General features: G+C 39.0%; 1 protein-coding gene across 1 annotated transcript; it reads left to right on the forward strand.

Moving 5' to 3' along the window:
• Positions 1 to 39: 39 nt before the first annotated feature.
• Positions 40 to 18,840, forward strand: mcoln3a (mucolipin TRP cation channel 3a; the record flags this gene model as incomplete). The annotated part of the gene is made up of 12 exons (XM_081373840.1): positions 40 to 195; positions 1,033 to 1,197; positions 5,061 to 5,214; positions 5,430 to 5,511; positions 5,607 to 5,703; positions 6,094 to 6,193; positions 6,752 to 6,864; positions 9,853 to 10,002; positions 10,613 to 10,714; positions 10,991 to 11,113; positions 17,212 to 17,418; positions 17,788 to 18,840. 12 exons carry the CDS (start codon positions 40 to 42, stop codon positions 17,914 to 17,916), a joined length of 1,578 nt encoding a protein of 525 aa, XP_081229966.1. The 3' UTR covers positions 17,917 to 18,840.
• Positions 18,841 to 20,384: the final 1,544 nt, after the last annotated feature.

Consider the following 20,384-nt stretch of genomic DNA (forward strand, 5'->3'; position numbering starts at 1 on the left):
TTGTGTAGTGCTTCAAATAATCACCTGGCATGCAATGGGATGGCTAAATCACACGCGGACCCTCAGTTTGTGGAAAACTTCAGGAGAAAGCTGAAATATTTCTTCATGAGTCCATGCCAGAAATACAGAGCAAGAGGTCGTAAACCATGGAAAATGATGCTGCAGATACTCAAGATTGCCATTATTACCATTCAGGTATGTGATTTAATTTACCCCAGAACTATACTGATTGTCAAATTAAATAAATAAATTAATTAAATTAAAAATACTTTTTTATGTAGTCTTTCACAAATACTTTTAAAGAGCACCTGTTCTGCTTTTCTCCATCTTAATCTGTCTTAAGCGTGTACTGTTGCTGTTTGAGCATGAAAAAGTTATTCTCTATATGAGTGTCAGTGTTTCTGAACTCCTGAAACGCCTCCATTGTAGTCTTGAGTTTCTTCCGGGAACGAACACGTCACAATATTCCTCATTATAATAATTAATACACAGAATAAAGGGACGGGGCCTGGTTGAGTTAGTTAGTACACTGTTAGAAAAATCTGTAGAAATTACAGTATTACTGGCAGCTACTTGCCAGTAACTTACTGTAGATTTAAATTGATGTTATTTACTGGCAACAATTTGTTCAAAATTAAATGAACATTAAACATTAACAAGTCTTTATCTTTACAGAATAAAACTAAAATAACATCCTCATGCAAAGCATTCTGGGAACCAAAATCTGAAGGAAAAAAACAGAAAAAGGTTGATGAAGATTTCTGGTTCCCAGAATGCTTTGCATTAGATTGTTATTTTATAATTTTATTCTTTAAAGACAAAGACTTGTTAATGTTTAATGTTCATTTAACTTTGAACAAACTGTTGCCAGTAAATAACATAAATTTAAATCTACAGTAAGTTACTGGCAAACAGCTGCAAAACTACAGCAAATTTTTTACAGTGTAGTGTGTACATTAAAGTTGCAAAGGTACTTGAATGTCTAAAGAGGACTATTGAAATAAAGTGTTACCTTTTGTATTTGTATCACAGTTGGTCTCTTTTGGATTGAGCAACGAGATGATGGTCACCTTTAAAGAGGAAAATCTCATCGCCTTCAAACATTTATTCCTGAAAGGTTACAAGGACAGCAATAAAGATTATGCTTTGTACACAAGACCTGAGGTCCATGACCACATGCTGTATGCAGTCAGAAGGGTAAGTCCTTTGGGTTACTGTCACACGGTGGTAAACCCTCACAAAGCAGTCTTTATTATTATCCAAACTCTCAGGGGAACATAGGAATCCACATAGCAGAAATACCTCAACAAATTACAAACGAGAACCAACTAGGGACTGAACTGACCTAAACGGGGAATATAAATACAAGGCAAACATAAAGAGAAACAGGTGCAAATCATAAGTATCCATAGAAACGAACAAGGACATAATCAGTTACCAAGGAAACAGAAACTAAACAGAGCGGGGAAACAGGAACTTAATGAAACAAAACAGAATATCAAAAATAACGTGGCAGTTCCAAAATATGCTTTGGACCGCCAGCGTAATATTCATTCATTCATTCATTCACAGAGTGAGGCTTCTTCGTTAAAGGCTCCGGTCTTGCCATCTAAACCGCTTCAGACTCCCTTGCGGTTGAACGGTAACACATATGCATATGTCAGGCTGGTGAGACCGCAGCCGTCATCTCTGCTAGGGGATTTAGATCAGGAGCAGGGACTGTCTCCTGAAGTGGTTGCTGGGTAAACAAAATGATGTGGGCAATGGAGTGACCCTCTATTTCGTTTACCTCCCTCCCCAGTTACTGTTGGGTCTTGAAGTACAGTATGGATAACTCCTATTGCGTCAACACCAAGATACAGCGTCGAGGTTCCACTTTGAAAGGGAACACCTCAGGTTGCGTATGCAACCCGGTTCGCTGAGAAGGGGAGTGAGACACTGCGTCTTGTTGCCATGCGCTTCTCCTTCAGACAAGAGTTGATGACATGTAATACAGGAGCCCTTTTATAACCACAGGTGCTCCACTTGTGACGTCATGGACTATTGTCCACCAGTGAATTTCGGCATGTGTTTACTCATGCTTCTGACACACAGCAACACGCAAAATAGAAACTTGAACTACTACTTTCTATGCCCTGAGAATTTTGTGCTGCTCTATGACCTGTACCTGTCTATCATATATCTACAAATACACACACACAGACACACACACACACATCTGTAACGTGTATGTTCTGTTTCTGTTCAGTTTCTGATTCTGATTGCCCTAGTTAGTCTTCTTGATTACGGATTACGTTCACCTGTGTTCCCTTGTTTAAGCCAGTGTAATTATACTTAACTAAAGCTAAAATTATAAATATATCATATATAAGTATATTATATATTTAACTAAACTGTTCTGTTTAGTTCATTGTCCGTTATTGTTGATTAGTTCACTGTTGTGGATTATTATTAGGCCCTGTTTACACGAGAACGCTCCCGGGTGAAAACGTAAAAATATTTTATCAGACGTGCCTTTCGTTTAGACGGCGACGGCGTTTTTGGGGCTTAAAAACGCAAAAAAGTGAAACCACCCTCCAGAGTGGAAATCTTAAAAACGCTCCACCGTTGCGTTCCCGTCTAAAGGATAAAAACCATAGACTGTAAAAAAATATGGACGTATTGTCTGTGACGTCACCCGTAGGTTTCTGAAGAGCATTTTTGACAAGCGGGAAGGAAGTCGACCGGAAGTTGAAGTCGGCCGGGTGCCGCCATCTTGTAGCAGAACTTCACTTGCGTTAGCATCCCATTGACTCCCATTCATTTTGGCGTCACTCTGACAGCGAATAACTTTACATCTGAGGCGTTTAAAGAATCCATTTGTCCATTATTTATTTCTAAAGATACACGACAATGTATAAAATGCTCCATTCACTTGTAGCTTATGTTATGGCCTCATAGAAGCAGTTTTTGTTAAAGTAGGCTAACGATTGCGTCATAACCACGCGACTCTCTGTCGCACACTAGAGAGATTACCGTATGGACGGGAGGAAAAGCTCGCGGGCAATCGGGGGGACGTGGAGGCAAAATGACAATATAATTAATCAGAATACCTAGCAAAAGTTGCTCCTGCTCCAAGCTCATGGACAGCTCCTACTCACGCTCTCCGTCTCTGCAAGATTCGGAAGGGAATGATTCAGATTTCTCTTGGCACAGCTACTAGAAGACAGACGGGTTGCTCACGTGGTCCGTGTAACGCTTTGCTCGGTTTGAGTCTGCACGTCAGGAAAGGAAGTGCTAAGAAATCGCTGAAAACGGGCTTCACTTGTCTCAATTGAGTTCCAATGGGGTCGCTGTGTCCATTTCTTTTACTGTCTATGATTTTTGAAGCCTAAAGTGGGCGGAGCCGGCCGTCGCCATCTTGGCCTTGCGCCACTCCCGGATAACAGAAAATGGGCAAAGAGGCGGGGCGTGACGGGCTTTGGTGGAGCTGAGGAACCTGGCCATATATGAGCCTGACTATCTGAAATCACTAGCTCGAGCCTCGACGTGATCGAGTTAGCTGATTATGTAAAGCCAATTAAAAGTTCCTATTTTTGCCCTTCGAAATATTATAATAGTTAAAAGACATGGCTACAAGTGAGACTGTGTATCGTGATTCTGGACTATTCTGCTAGTTGAAAATGTATTATGCACTAATATTACTTCGAGAGTGTGTGTGTGACAGTGATTTATGTGCATACATGTCAGTCACTCTTTCTTATGGTCTGTCAGCGCGGCATCGCTCAAGTTCGTAGAGAGCTTATTCAGTCCATTTTAAATTCTGATTTTGGCCGCCTCTCAAATGGGTTAAACCATAGATATATTGCCTTTGAAGTGCAAGTAAATGCGCTAGAAAATCCGCGCTCATTCATGTGCATTTAACTTATAGCACGGACGGAGAAAGCTCCGATGCCTGCAGGATTTCATCTGACGGCATAAACATATTATAATCCATCTGTTCCGTGAGAGCAGAACGAACGAGCCTTTATTGACGTTTTTAAATTTGAAAACTCCAAAAAGCAACGAAATTGCCAGACATCCATTAGTGCATGTTCACATAGGAAAACAACTGAAATACAGCGCTGGTTGTTCTCTCGAACGACACTCGACGACAACGACGGAATCCTAAACCGTGGGCTTTGTAATGGGTGTATTAAATTGTATGAAATAATCGCGAAAAAAAAGCACAAACACTGCAGAGAAGGCAAGTTCAGCAGCTAACATTTGCTGAGGTGAACAGCAGACAAACGGCTAGCATTGACATCAGTGACAACCCACCTGTCACTCAAGTGGCCACACCCTTAAATTTAAATATTAATCAACTAAACGGATGAGTTATAAAAAATGCACCCCCCTCACAGTTGTTATGAAGGGCAAAATTAGCTGTATAGACCAAAGCCACATAGAGATCCAGGCTGTAAACATGTTTTTTTCTGCTGTAAAGTTGGTAATTTTAACATGGGGGAGATACAGATTTGACTCACTTCTGCAGCCAGCCCAAGCGGCCAGTCAATGAATTGCAGTTTAACTCACTTCCGTGTTGGTTTCAAGAGAGAGAGACGGCGAGGTTGTCGCTTAAACGCAAAAGTATGCTAGACAGTGAAGGCACCGATCACCGGTCCATTGCCACCTAGCCGCCTGGAGTGCATACTACATCGAATTTCACACACTTTTGCGTCACCATATGCACGCAGATTCCCCCCCCCCCCAAAAAACGCTCGTCTAAACGCAGAATAAAAAAGTGATAACGCAACGCCACTTTTGCGTTTTCTCTTCAGATCGTTTCCGTGTAAACATAGCCTTAGTCTTAGATTTTCCCTCGACCCCTTCGTTGTGTGTTTTTTACGACAACCAGCCTGTAGCAACATCATACTTCTGTTTGATTCCTCATGGATGTGTTTAATAACGCACTATACAAGGCTGGGTTTCATTTGAGCACAACTAAATATCAAGCTGCTAACATTTTAAATGTCTTCACAGGAGTGACTGAAACTGCTTTCTTGTTTGCATCTGATCAATTATCTGATTTTGTTTGGCAGTATCTTCACCTCCAGAACCTGACTCTGGATAATCACGCGTTTGAGAAGATCGATGACATGTTCACCCCTCTGTCCCTCTGTCAAGAGTTATATCGACACGCTAACATCTCACCCGCCACTGAGACATTTGATATCGACCCACATGTAGAGACAGGTCTGCACCATACTTTATCAAAATTACTGTGAAAAATACAGATATTATGCACAGAAACCCACTGTTACATTATTAGATGAAAAGTCAAACACCACATGGGGATTTTAATAGATTTTTCTTTGAAGTGTTTTGGTCTCTGGATTTATAGCTCACTGTTTTGTGTTTATTTTATATTTAAATATTAGTTTTTTAATATTTTTTTATATATATTTCAGAATGTATTTCTATATATCCCATTTCACCCTACAAGAATGATGATTTGGAAAATGACATGAACCTCACTTTAGATTTTCAAAGGTGTTTACACTACTTTCTTCTTTGAAATACATTCATCAGTTTTATTTGATAGAGTTTGTTATTCATGAAATTATATTTTTGTGATCCTTTCCCAGGTTGTTAGCCGTAAAAATCTATTTTAAAATAAAGGCTATCAATGTTCAAACTGTACGACATCAAGAGCTTCCTGACTGCTATGACTTCAACATTAATGTAAGTGTTGTTACATTTCATACATTTTTGTCTTGTATAAAGTCTCAATGATAAAATTACATTTCTCTTATTTCCTTAACATCCAAAGAAAGTTGGTTTCTGCTTTAGAATTCAAAAAGAAAATTTTTGTGAAAGTTTTTACTTGCCATAATCTCACAATTTCCAGGATTGGCTAATTGAGGTCACGTTTTGTCATATGAAAGCTATGCATTTTCCTCTTCCTCTTCTCCTTCTCCAACCATTTTGTTCATGTCATACCATTTTGTCAAAAGCTGACAAGTTCTTTACTCCTCAGTGTCATCTAGATAGTGACTGACTCGATGCTGGAATTCCTTAGGCCAGGTTGAAGTTCCCTGGATAAAGTGGGTAATCTGCTGTGTTTGCTTACAGATCATGTTTGACAACAGTGCACACAGTGGAAAAATCAAGATATCTTTAAGCAGTGATGTACAGATAAAGGGTTGCAAGGACTGGAATGTTTCAGACTCAAGTAAGTTGATTTATCAGAAACACTTCCTCTCTTCGAAATCAGCGGTCATCACATATCACACACACACATATATATATATATATATATATATATATATATATATATATATATATATATATATATATGAATGATTATATCAAACCAAGTAACCAATCTGCAAATAATGCCTGAAAGAACTTTTCTTCAAGCTAACTCTACTTTTCTGATCTTTTGTTGTTGTTGTCCAGTGGATTTTTAGTGGCTGTATGTATCCATTACATGTTAGTTCCTCTAAAGTTCACACAGGTGTTCTAGCAGAATAATCTCAGGCTTCATTCGTCACAGTAACTGGGCCAGTTCCACAATGTTTGACGGCCAAAAAAGTCCAAATACTTTTGAATATACCCCCTACCCAACGCGTGAATCTGATCAGTTATCCAATTGCTTAAGAAATAAAAATTAGGACATTGAATACATATTTAGTCACCTAAAATTATCCTGCTATCCATGTAGCAGCTAACTAGTATGTGCCATACTGATATTGCTGTCTAAAGGTCTCTTTTGCTGTGTTTGTTCCAGCAGACAGTCACTTCCGACTCATTGTTCTGTTTGACTGTGTGGTCATCTGCTCCTGCTTGCTCTCGCTCGTCCTCTGCACACGCTCAGTCTACACAGGCCTTCTCTTGCAGTTAGTAAGTCTCCTCGTCTGGCGCAGTAAGGGTTACTCAGCAAGTCCACTGAGCAAATCAAGCACATAAAAGCACTGCTCTATTCTATTCTATTCTATTATATTGTACTCTACTCTACTCTATTCTATTCTGCTATACTCTATTCCATACTATTCGATTCTACTCTATTCTATTCTACTCTATTCTATTCTACTCTACTCTACTCTAGTTTATTCTATTCTACTCTATTCTATTCTACTCTATTTTATTTTATTCCATTCTACTCTACTCTACTGTACTCTATTCTATTCTTCTCTGCTCTATTCTACTCTATTCTATTCTACTCTATTCTACTCTATTCTATTCTACTCTACTCTGCTCTATCTACTCTACTCTATTCTATTCTACTCTGCTCTATTCTACTCTATTCTATTCTACTCTATTCTACTCTACTCTGCTCTATTCTACTCCATTCTATTCTACTCTACTCTATTCTATTCTACTCTACTCTCTACTCTATTCTATTCTACTCTATTCTATTCTATTCTACTGTATTCTATTCTACTCTATTCTACTCTATTCTATTCTACTCTATTGTACTCTATTGTACTCTATTCTATTATATTCTACTCTATTCTGTTCTACTCTATTCTACTCTATTCTACTCTGTTCTATTCTATTCTATTCTACTCTACTCTATTATATTCTACTCTATTTTATTATATTCTACTCTATTCTATTCTACTCTATTCTATTCTTCTCTATTCTGCTCTATTCTATTCTACTCTTCTCTATTTAATTCTATTCTATTCTGCTCTACTCTGCTCTACTCTATTCTACTCTACTCTATTCTACTCTATTGTACTCTATTCTATTATATTCTACTCTATTCTGTTCTACTCTATTCTACTCTGTTCTATTCTATTCTACTCTATTCTATTCTATTATATTCTCCTCTATTTTATTCTATTGTACTCTATTCTATTCTTCTCTATTCTGCTCTATTCTATTCTACTCTTCTCTATTTAATTCTATTCTATTCTGCTCTACTCTGCTCTACTCTATTCTATTCTACTCTACTCTACTCTATTCTTTTCTTGTCACAGTTGGTGGCTGTAATAAAGCACACGATATAGGAGACACTCAAAATAGATCTTAAATCCAAGAATCAAAACAATAAACAGGACAATAATGAGGAAACACAACCGCATAGACATTGACGTAAAACATGGGAGTCTAAACAATCCAGGACACGGGGCAAACAAAGGAGCTGATTAGTTAATTATCGAGGGACAGGTGAATAGGATGAATCAATGAAACACATGGGAAAACTAGGTCTAAGAAAAACAGGCAAACAGAAACTGGACTCAGTGAAAACAAAGACAAAACAGAACATAACCCTGAGAATTCTATTATATTTTATGTTTAGGTGCATGAGAATAAAATAGTAATGTTTGATAATAAAGGATGAAATTAAAATGAAAGGAGTTGTTGTAGTGATAGTCTCATTGCTAGTCATTTATATGTATAACATAATTATTATAATTATTATAACATAAGTTAAGTTATAATAATATAAGTTAAGGTATAATATGAGTTAATAGCACATGCAAGTGTCCTATAGCTAGTTAGCAACTTAGAGGCAACTGATTACCTCACTTTAACTGAGTTCTGTTTGCTATAGTTCCCTTAGTTACTGATTATGTTCACCTATTGTTCATTTAGTTACCTCATTTCTCCCTGTGGGTTTCAGCTCTTAAGGTGATGATACACAGGGCAACTTTTTTGAGCAATGTTGTCAAGCAATGTTGCTTGGGCACTTTCCTATTGAGAATGGGCAGCACATTTCTATCTGGATCCTTTAGATCGGTCGTGGGCCCTGTGTCTCATCTGGTTGCCCGTTGATGGCAACATGATCCAGCAACACTGCTCAAAAAGTTGCCCTGTGTATCATCACCTTTAATTTCCTCAGGTCATTGTTCTGTGTTGTTTCAGTTTGCATGGTTTTCTATGTTTTTTCTGTGTCTCCTGTGATTTGTGATTAAAGACTTCTTTTGGGTATCACTATTCGTTGTGCACTTACTACAAGCACCACCCCTTACACAAACTCCCACTGGCATTAAGATGAGCACAGAAATACTGTGCGGCGGGAGCTTCACTGAATGGATTTTCGTGGCCAAACCGCTGCATGCATGCCTCACATCACCGAGTGCAATGCCAGGCGTCAGATTGCTGTAAAGCATACTAGAGTGACGAATCACGCTTCTCTGTCTGGCAGTCGGCTGGGCGAGTCTGGATTTGGCGGATGATAGGAGAACCAGCCTGACTGCATTGTGCCAGCCGTAAAGTCTGGTGGAGGAGGGACAGTGGTACAGAGCTGTTGCTCAGGGGTTAAGCTAGACTCCTTTCTTCCTGTACGGGGAATCTCAATGCTTCAGAACACCAAGACATTTTGGAAAATGCAATGCTTCCAACTTTGTGGAAAAGAAAGTTTGGGGAAGGCCTTTTTTTTTTGCACAAAGCAAGGAGCATAGAGGAGCATAGAGACATGGTTGGATGAGTTTGGTGTGGAAGAACTGGCCCACACAGAGTCCTAACCTCAACCTCATCGAACGTCGGGATGAACTGGAATTCATCACTGCTTTACTGGATGAATGGGGGAAAATTCCCACAGAAACACCCCAAAATCTTGTGGAAAGCCGTCCCAGAAGAGCGGAAGCTGTTACAGCTGCAAAGGGGTTACCAACTCCATATTAATGTCTATATATTTACAATGCAATGTCAATAAGTGTGTATACAGTGTATATACATCAAAAAAGGAAATGGAATCTGCTCTCCAAATCAAATATAATTCAAAAAAGCATTAATTAAGCCATGAATCCATCTAGTAATCAAACTACTACTAATCTCCATCCTAAAACTAAAGACAAAAGCTAATCAGGAGCAGGGGTGTGTAACAAAATGTTGACAGTAATAGCTATGTTATTAGCATGTCATGTGTTTTTTCTGCAGGAGTACACCAAGTTTGTGTCCATTCACCACGATAAATCAGTTTCCTGGTCTGAGAGAATGGAGTTTATCAACGGCTGGTACATTCTCATCATCATCAGTGATACGCTGAGTATTGCAGGTTCAGTCCTCAAAATATGCATACAGAGCAAGGTGAGCAAGAACAAACCGAGGTTTCAAGTGCCCCGATTATGCTTTTCAAATATCTCCTTTCATGTAGTGTGTCATAAAGCTCTTTGTGAATGTAAAACATCCGTAAAGTTTCAGAGATAAATAGAGTTTTTGTCTCCCAAAAGGGATTCTGAACTGCCTGAAACCAGTTATCAGTAATTCCAGTCTCACTTTCAGTTCGAACGTACGTAGTTTTATAACAAATTTGCATAATGCCAGTCTATGGCCTTCATTGGCTGCCGGTGAGCAGGGTCTGCTCGGACCCTCAAACACTGTAGTGTATCTGAGACTGGAAGAATCTGGCTTGTGTTGTTCATGTCGAGAAGAAGACACTGTTTTCTGCCGCCAAAATCCACTTTGATGAGATTGAGACCATCATTACTGTTGGTATCACTGTGTGTCAAGTGCTGAGGGATAGTTAAATTCAATTATGGGAATAGGCGTTTGGTTTGGTCAGAGTATCGGTCAAAATTAGGAACCTATAAAATAGCATCATGGGGGCACTTTAAAAGGAAATAAGTCTCAGTCTCCTCATCAGAAAAGCATGTGTTTAGATGTATGCGCTAATGTTCAGTAACTGTCTTGTCTTCAGGAGCTGACGAACTACGATGTGTGCAGTATTTTACTGGGAACAGCAACAATGCTTGTGTGGATTGGAGTAATGCGTTATCTGAGTTTCTTTCAGAAATATTATGTAAGCTACTCATTTATTCAGTTTTTGGTGTGTATTCAGTTGAAGACTCCTCACATTAACTAAGGACAAGTGTCCAAATTCAGTAATTCTACTGTATTGTTTTCAAACCTAACAGACCTTCTGCTTGTAAAGTGTGCTTGTGCTGTCTATTTCTATTGCCACTGTTCCTCCACGTTCACTGTCCAGCAAAACACAGAAGTTCAGTCTGCTTCGTGATTATTGCTAGACGACCACGAGTCTGCTTCTCCTCTGAAACGAGTGTGTTTTGGCCTCCAGATCCTCATCCTCACACTGCAGGCGGCTCTTCCCAACGCCCTCTGCTTCTCCATCTGCGCTGTGATGATCTATCTCAGCTACTGTTTCTGCGGATGGATCGTTCTGGGGCCGCACCATGAGAACGTGAGCAAACACACTACCAGCCAAACGTTTGGGATCGATACGATTTTTTATGTTTTTAAAAGAGGTATCTTCTGCTCACCAAGGCTGCGTTTATTTAATTAAAAATACAAAAATACAGTAAAACAGTGAAATATTATTAGAGTGTAAATCAGCTGCTGTCTATGTGAATATATAGTAAAGTGTAATTTATTCCTGTGATCAAAGCTGAATTTTCAGCATCATTACTCCAGTCTTCAGTGTCACATGATCCTTCAGAAATCACTCTAATATGATGATTTGAGGATCAATAAACATTTATGATTATTTATCAATTAAATTTTGATTCCAGGATTCTCTGATGAATAGAAAGTTCAAAAGAACAGCATTTATCTGAAATAGAAGCTTTTGTAACATTAAACACTACCGTTCAAAAGTTCGGGGTCAGTAGCCTAATCATTTTTATTTTATTTTTGGGGGGAAAGAAATAAAAGAAATCAAACCTTTTTTTCAGCAAGGATGAGTTAAACTGAACAAAAGCGACAGTAAAGACATTTATAATTTTACAAAAGATTCTATTTGAAATAAATGTTATTCTTTTGGACTTTCTATTCATCAAGGAATCCTGAAAAAAAAATTTGTACATAACTGTTTTCAACATTGATAATAATAATGATTGTTTCTTGAGCCTCAAATCATCATATTAGAGTGATTTCTGAAGGATTGTCACATTGTGGGTTGTGTTCCTTGTTCCTGTTTCATGTATGTCATGTGATCCCTTGTTCAAGTCATGTGATCCTGCCATGTGTTCCCTTGTCTGATGTGTCATGTTGTCATTGGTTCATTGTTTTATTGTTCACAGGTGTCCCTCATCTAGTTGTTAGTCTTGTGTATGTAAGCCCTCATGTGTGCCATGTGTCTTTGTCTTGCTGTGAATGTTTCGAGTTTCCAGCCTTTGTTTTATGTTTGATAATTAAAGTTGCACTCGGGTTCGCTACATCTTGCCTCCAGTGGAATCATTAACAAGGATCATGTGACACTGAAGACTGGAGTAATGATGCTGTAAATTCAGCTTTGATCACAGGAATAAATTACATTTTAAAATATATTAAAATAGAAAACAGTTATTTTAAATTGACTTTTTGTATTTCTGTATTTCTAATCAAATAAATGCAGCCTTGGTGAGTAGAAGAGACTTCTTTTAAAGACATTAAAAATCTTACCGATCCAAAACTTTTGACTGGTAGTGTATCAAAAAATGTACCCAATGAAAATATTTCATTTTAAGAAGCCCTTGTAACTATAATATAATAAATCTACTGATTTTACCTCTTTACAATATCCTTACATTATTATAATGTCCTTATACACTCACCTAAAGGATTATTAGGAACACCTGTTCAATTTCTCATTAATGCAATTATCTAATCAACCAATCACATGGCAGTTGCTTCAGTGCATTTAGGGGTGGGGTTCTGGTCAAGACAATCTCCTGAACTCCAAACTGAATGTCAGAATGGGAAAGAAAGGTGATTTAAGCAATTTTAAGCGTGGCATGGTTGTTGGTGCCAGACGGGCCGGTCTGAGTATTTCACAATCTGCTCAGTTACTGGGATTTTCACGCACAACCATTTCTAGGGTTTACAAAGAATGGTGTGAAAAGGGAAAAACATCCAGTATGCGGCAGTCCTGTGGGCGAAACTGCCTTGTTGATGCTAGAGGTCAGAGGAGAATGGGCCGACTGATTCAAGCTGATAGAAGAGCAACTTTGACTGAAATAACCACTCGTTACAACCGAGGTATGCAGCAAAGCATTTGTGAAGCCACAACACGCACAACCTTGAGGCGGATGGGCTACAACAGCAGAAGACCCCACCGGGTACCACTCATCTCCACTACAAATAGGAAAAAGAGGCTACAATTTGCACAAGCTCACCAAAATTGGACAGTTGAAGACTGGAAAAATGTTCTGATCTGTCCTGGTCTGATGAGTCTCGATTTCTGTTGAGACATTCAGATGGTAGAGTCAGAATTTGGCGTAAACAGAATGAGAACATGGATCCATCATGCCTTGTTACCACTGTGCAGGCTGGTGGTGGTGGTGTAATGGTGTGGGGGATGTTTTCTTGGCACACTTTAGGCCCCTTATTGCCAATTGGGAATCGTTTAAATGCCACGGCCTACCTGAGCATTGTTTCTGACCATGTCCATCCCTTTATGACCACCATGTACCCATCCTCTGATGGCTACTTCCAGCAGGATAATGCACCATGTCACAAAGCTCGAATCATTTCAAATTGGTTTCTTGAACATGACAATGAGTTCACTGTACTAAAATGGCCCCCACAGTCACCAGATCTCAACCCAATAGAGCATCTTTGGGATGTGGTGGAACGGGAGCTTCGTGCCCTGGATGTGCATCCCACAAATCTCCATCAACTGCAAGATGCTATCCTATCAATATGGGCCAACATTTCTAAAGAATGCTTTCAGCACCTTGTTGAATCAATGCCATGTAGAATTAAATGAGAACTCCGGTCAATTTTAACATTGAGCTCATTTTTTTTGTACATTTGGAGTGCTGTCAATACAGAGAACAACGACAAAAATCGGTGTTGCCTACACCGAGTTATTCTATTTTTAAAATTTGCACCCTGTTGACTTCAATGGGGCAAGTACTAAACCTGCTTTTAGCCTCTTAACATCCTTGATGTGTCATTACAAGTGCACAGAAAATGTGAGTGATTCCTTCAGAGTGAACACGAGTGAATCTGACTGCAGTAGATGTGAAAAAAAATGTATAAAAATTATGTTATTTAAGCCAGCGCAAATACCTGTGTTTACATCCTGTTTTCGGGTGAAGTCCAAAGTAGTCGATTGCCGAGTTCACGAGCATAGGTTTAGCACATCAAGGATGTTAACGCCGCCTTCACACTGGCAGTTGAAATCAGCTCCATAATACGCAATACGCCCCCAGCGGATGTCGTACACAACGGTGAAAAGCGTCGGAAGCACTGATCTATATAGAATGACATTATATATATATATATATACTAAACTTGGGACACGTATATATATATATATATATATATATATATATGTCATTATATAGATCAGTGGGCGGAAGCCTCGGAAGCAAATATATTTAAATATTTAATTGTATTAACTGCCCTAATAACGTTAAAACATCATGAAAATAAAAAAATGACATGACAACTAATCGTTATAAAATCATTATTTATTTTATTAAAAGTTAAGAATCCAGGTTTGTTTATCAGTACCATAGCAACGCTAACTTCCGTTGGGATTTTCGGATAGAAACCGTCCGTAGCCTTTCGCAAGAGTTCAATTTTTTGAACGCATCCGGATGGCCAACGGACACCATTTTTTTCGCATCGCACTCGTTCGCACCTGGTTCGGACCCATTCGCATGCGGTCTGCGAATCTCCATTGGAAATGAATGACTTCCGGTCGTTTCGCTGCCGTATCGGAGCTGATTTCAACTGCCAGTGTGAAGGCGGCGTAAGAGGCTAAAAGCAGGTTTAGTACTTGCCCCATTGAAGTCAACAGGGTGCAAACTTTAAAAATAGAATAACTCGGTGTAGGCAACACCGATTTTTGTCGTTGTTCTCTGTATTGACAGCACTCCAAATGTACAAAAAAATTAGCTCAATGTTAAAATTGACCAGAGTTCTCCTTTAAAGGGGCCATGTGAAAAAATTGAGGTAAAAATATCCCAAAAATGAGCTACACGCATCAAAAGAATGAAAAGAATTAAGGGCGATGATGTCATTAAAAAAATGTCAAGTTATAGTGCTGCAGAGATATCAACCTTAATTAGCATTAGCATTACTAGCCACGGCCCGACAGGTGTCGTAATACCAGTTTCGGCCATGGGAGGCGGTATACAGGCAACATAAACACCAGCCAAACATGCAATACACGAATAACTCGCACGGCTTGTGGGCGTACTTGAACCTGATGTCAATCGTGTGGAAAGTACAGCTCACTACTACGTTTCAGTTCAGAGAAGAGAGCGGAAGGATGGCTGAAGCCCTTGGCAAGAGACCCCTACCACCACCCGGCCGCTGCAGGGAAAAACCGCGCTCTGAAGCACAAATAAAATCAGATAAGAAAAGGAGCCGAACCCGAGTAAACCCTGCTTTCCATCGCTGGAGACAACTGATGGACATGAAAGAAATTAGGTTCGACTCCGAACTTGCAACATTTCTTTTGGATTGGCAAGAAGTTTCGCTAGAAGTTTGTTTTATATGTTTGTGTAGTTTTTTCGGGAAGTTAACATAGAAATGTATTGAAGGCTGTTCGATAAACGTGCTAATGTTAGCGATGGCTAACCGTAGCTGCATTTGATAATTAGCTCTAACTTACCCACAGATCCGATCCGGTTTTCACCTGTTATCTACCAGAGCCCGTCTCTACCAAGCTGATGCTAAAATGTAGCATTACCTAAGAAGCTTGAAATGTCTTCGATGATAATGAACCCCAAATAGACGCACGCAGGGTCCAAAACTAACACCCGCCAAGCGCCATATGCGGGTAGATTTTCTGTTTGGCGAGTAAATCTCAAAAGGCTATCCGCCACACTGGCGGGTGAACGTTCATGCCAAAATATGACATTTTAAGCGCGCGAGCGCTCTTCTGCCTCTAAGAACTAGCAGAGAGAGAGCGAGAGCGAGCCCCGGCCGCGCGCACGCACTCACTCACTATATTCAGAGCGGTCAAGTTTCCCCGTACTTTTTGACAAGTGTCCTTGACAGGGCGGCCAGAGCTTCTTTGCAGCCCAAGTCGGCAGCGGTGTATACAGTTTTAGTAAAGATCTATCTGTTGACGGTGCTGAGGAAAAAGCTCCAGCCACTGGAAGAAGCTGTCGCCGCTCATTTGTGTCCTCCTGCGCACCCATCAAAGCCGTGCAGAACGTCTTCAGCACTCACGGATCGCGCATACTCCGCCGCTGGCCAGGCTGCTTCTGTTTTACACACCATGGAGGCACGAAACGTAACGGAACACATTGCAAGGTGTAATGAGACCTAATGTTTTTTGGTGACTAATGATAACTTAGCTAGAAGTGGTATTGCTAATGAAAATCAAACTTGATATATGCTGCTAAATTAGCTTCAGGCGGGCAGCATACGTAACACTCTAAATAGATGTTGTCCCTATTTTAACTTGTATATGTGCAGCTAAGAAGGTAGGGGCGGAGCATAGAGACTATGCCGTTTCTCGTTTGTTACTCTAGAGTAGACCAATTCACTTTCTGGAGGTATACTGCCCCCATCTGGTATGGAATGTGGAGTATGACTTGATTTTTTTTGCCAGACATGACACATGGCCCCTTTAAGGCAGTTCTAAAGGCGAAAGGGGGTCAAACACAGTATTAGTATGGTGTTCCTAATAATCCTTTAGGTGAGTGTATAATCATATTATATGTATAGTGTTGTTCATCCTTATTGTATGCATGGGTAGTGGACATCAAATACATTTCCTTTACATGTAGTATGGCCCCATCTTAACTGAGGAATTAATGAAATATCTGTTTGCACAAATTAATTTGATGCGCTACAGCATCATTTGTGTGAAGGCAAAATGATAAACTGCTTGTTAAACTCTCAATTCAATATTCATGCGCTTTGTACAGCCAGAGAAATTTTACACAATATATTACATAATTTGAAGGAATAAGCAAAATACGTTTTGTACCCATAAGATTGTCCTTGGAAACACTAACTTGCTTTAGAAAAAATGGGTGGAGTAGCTGTTGCACATTTCCTGTGCTGACTTTTGTACTTCCTGTCTCGAGTGCCATATTTGTAGTTCTTTGTAGTTTTCCTGTTGTTTAGCAGGTTTAGCTTGTGTATAAACAGCTCTTGTGTTTCCTCTGTCAGCCGTTGATGTTTGTAGATGTGTTTGTCACTCATGCTCCTTCGTGTTCTTGGCTTTGCTTCTGCTTTGTTTTTGTTAAAGTAGTCCTTGCGCTTAGATCCGTGCCTTCCTTCCCTTTATCCCAAAGTAACAATCGCATATTAAACTTCCCAAAAGTATGTTATATCAGCCACCCATTTAAGTAGTTTTAAGCGTAATGAATAAAGCTTATCTCTTCACAGTTTCGGACCTTTAACCTGGCGGCGGACTGCCTGTTTTCCATGATTAACGGGGATGAAGTGTACTCTTCCTTCAAGAAGCTGCGGGGCAAGACCTACGTGGTGTGGCTGTTCAGCAGAGTCTACATCTACAGCTTCATCTCCCTCTTCACATACATGGTGTTGAGCCTCTTCATCGCCATTATCACAGACACCTATGAAACCATCAAGGTGAGTTTATTAAAGCTTGCTACTCGCATATAATACTCAGCAACACCGCAGAGCAAGAGACTGCATGTGAAACTGGATGTTTTCCCGGATGTATTGTGTGTGGCGATTGCCTCTGTAAGCCTGTCACCACAATGCTGTGGTTTAGTGGCGAGTTGTTTTTGCTGCTAACACACACTCACTGAAACTCGGGCTGCGTCTGAAAGCCTAGCTGACTTGTTACTGGGCGCATGATTGGATTATTCATGTTGTGTGCTGTAGTTTAAGAGTTGGCTGTTTCACAGGCCTTGTTCACACAGCAGCAGAATACAGTTATCAGTCTCACACACTGAGCCGCCGATGCTAATACTCATCATCTCTCTGTAACCGCAGCATTACCAGACTCGAGGAGAACCGGCATCAGAACTGCAGGCCTTCCTCGCTGAGTGCAGGGACACACCGGACTCGGGGAAGTACATGACGGATGAAGAGTCCTCCTCCTGCTGCCTCTGGTGCTCCTGAAGCTCAGCAGAAACTCTTGTTATTGACATGAAAGGCTGAAAGATTGAGAAGGAGGAGCCAAAAGCTTTTTCAATGTAATGTTAGTGTCCCAACTTACTCATGTGTTTTTTATTATGTAGAATTTATTATATCCGGTTCCCAAAGATGGGCATAAATAGATGAAAATGTATTTAAAATAAAAATGCAAAATACCTCAGTTGAAATAAATCAAAATAAATGTATTTAAATATATTTATATTTTGAAAGTACATGTGAAATTGGCCATCCAGTGAAGTTTCACTCTTCGGCTGAAATCTGTCTGGATCTACTCTGAATGCACACAACATTCTGGTGTGTAAAACTGCTGAGAAACGTGTGTTTTCATTGCCTCTTCCCTTTTCCATGTCCAGTAATAAGAATTTACACACACACACACACACAAAATCCATCACCATCATTACTTCTCATACTGATTTTCTCAACATCGATACTGACTCGGTCAATACCAACACTATAGTCTTCTGTAGAGCTGAATGAAACTCAGTTCTGATGGACTTTCCACATGTATTGAGCTGAATCAACAGTGAACTGACCTCAGATGAATAAAGACACTATTATTGAAGTTTGCATCATTGATCATCATGTTCCTGTTTATTACCGTGAAGCTGCTTTGAAACCATCTTTATTGCATAAAGTGCTATAAACACGTTTCAGTTTTTGAATGGATGTCAGTGGAGGAGAGGTGAAGTACACTGAATGAACTGTGTTTGTGAAGAAACACATCACATCACATTTTGACGTGAGCTATATTGTGTTAACACGGAAAACATTTGCTGTATTAAAAGTCACTGTTAATTTTGTGACAGGTAATTTACAACACTTCCCATTCATTTCTATGGCCCTGTCCCAAATCTGTTATTTAGGACATTCCAATAAACCCTGTCCAATAAAAACAGTTATGCTTCTTGTCTTATTGTCATATTTATTGCACACTTCAGAATTGAGCAGAATGCGGTTGACTTCACATCTCTGTGAGGTTAAGGAAGCATGAGCAGAAGTGTTTTTCTCGACCCGAGGAAGCATTTCATAGTCTATTGAGACCATCTTCAAACGCTTTAGAAATTATTTATGTTTGGTTACAAGTCATTTTCACTTTAAAAAGCCATTTTTTTCAAGGACAAATTGATACACTTCTTTCTTAAGTATTAAAACCTTCTGGCTAAGGCATGTAAAGGTTTATCTGGGATCTAGTTAGACTTTAGTCTACATGTGTTCTTCAAAAGAGCCAGTAGATGTCAGTGTTTACCGTGGCTTCAGACAGAGCCAAGTACAGTAAATCTCGCATCACTTACACTATATATTGATAGCTTTGTCCACACGCTTTATTTTCTCTATTTTAAGGTTTGTAATCCTCGGTCCATTATGAGTCCTATTAAGTGCACAACATAAAACGGCTAATGTTTTCTTTCCTGAAACTGAAAGTCATCCTAAAGTCTCATAAAGTGTCAAATGTAACTGGCTATTGTATCACATAAGAATCAAAGTGCATTTGTATAATTCCTCACATCATGTTGTGTCTTGTGTGACATGAAGATTTATTTTAAAACCTTACGAGGACTTTCAAACCGCAAAGCAATCAGAACTATGGACATTTACAAAGAATTCAATTCTTTTTTTTTCTAGATTATTCACATTTACCCATTTCTGTTATTTTTTTCTTTTTCCTTCTACTTACTCTTTAAAATGTGAATACATTTTCTTTAATATCGTTGCTATGAATGTTATCCTTAGCTTTCATTACAGTACCTAATGTTAAAAATGTTATTAATGTTTTATGATACTATATATGTGAGACATTTGTATTTTTCGAAATGTTACAGGTATGTTTTGATGGAAATAAATGTTTAAAAAAAATTAACAATCACCACCCTTATTATAATTTGAATGACTTTAATTACACCTTTACAAAAGACACTGAAAATAGGGTAGCTAATATTTTATGGCTAATATTTCAAAGCTTGCTAATTAAGAGAAATAGACAGAGTTTAAATAGAAATATTTAGCGATTCGTCATTCGTCACCAAACTCCACACTGAAGGCTTTTTAGTGCCTAGAGTTCATCAGGAACAATATTCGTTGGATAAATTCATTTTTATTTATTTTAATTGTTGCTTAATTTGTTTTTCAATAATTACATGTTTGGACCATAGCCTATAGAGGAAATATTTTAAACAAAGAAGAGTGAATGAAATAGGCTATATACAAATTTAAATAAATTGAGGAATCGTTGTAGGCTACTTGAAAATATACAAATATTAAAATATGTACGTTTGTATAATAGCTTTTTTATTATTATTTACTGCTACAATATTTTTTAAATGATTCATGTCTTCTCCATGCATTAGTTCCCTGTAGGCAGACACTGAACACCTGTTGCGTGTAGTTACAGGCAGGTAGGGGAGATAATCCAGCCAATGGAATGGCGAGAT

This window comes from Scardinius erythrophthalmus (genome assembly GCF_964197995.2).
Source record: "Scardinius erythrophthalmus genome assembly, chromosome: 9".
Lineage (NCBI taxonomy): Eukaryota > Metazoa > Chordata > Actinopteri > Cypriniformes > Leuciscidae > Scardinius > Scardinius erythrophthalmus.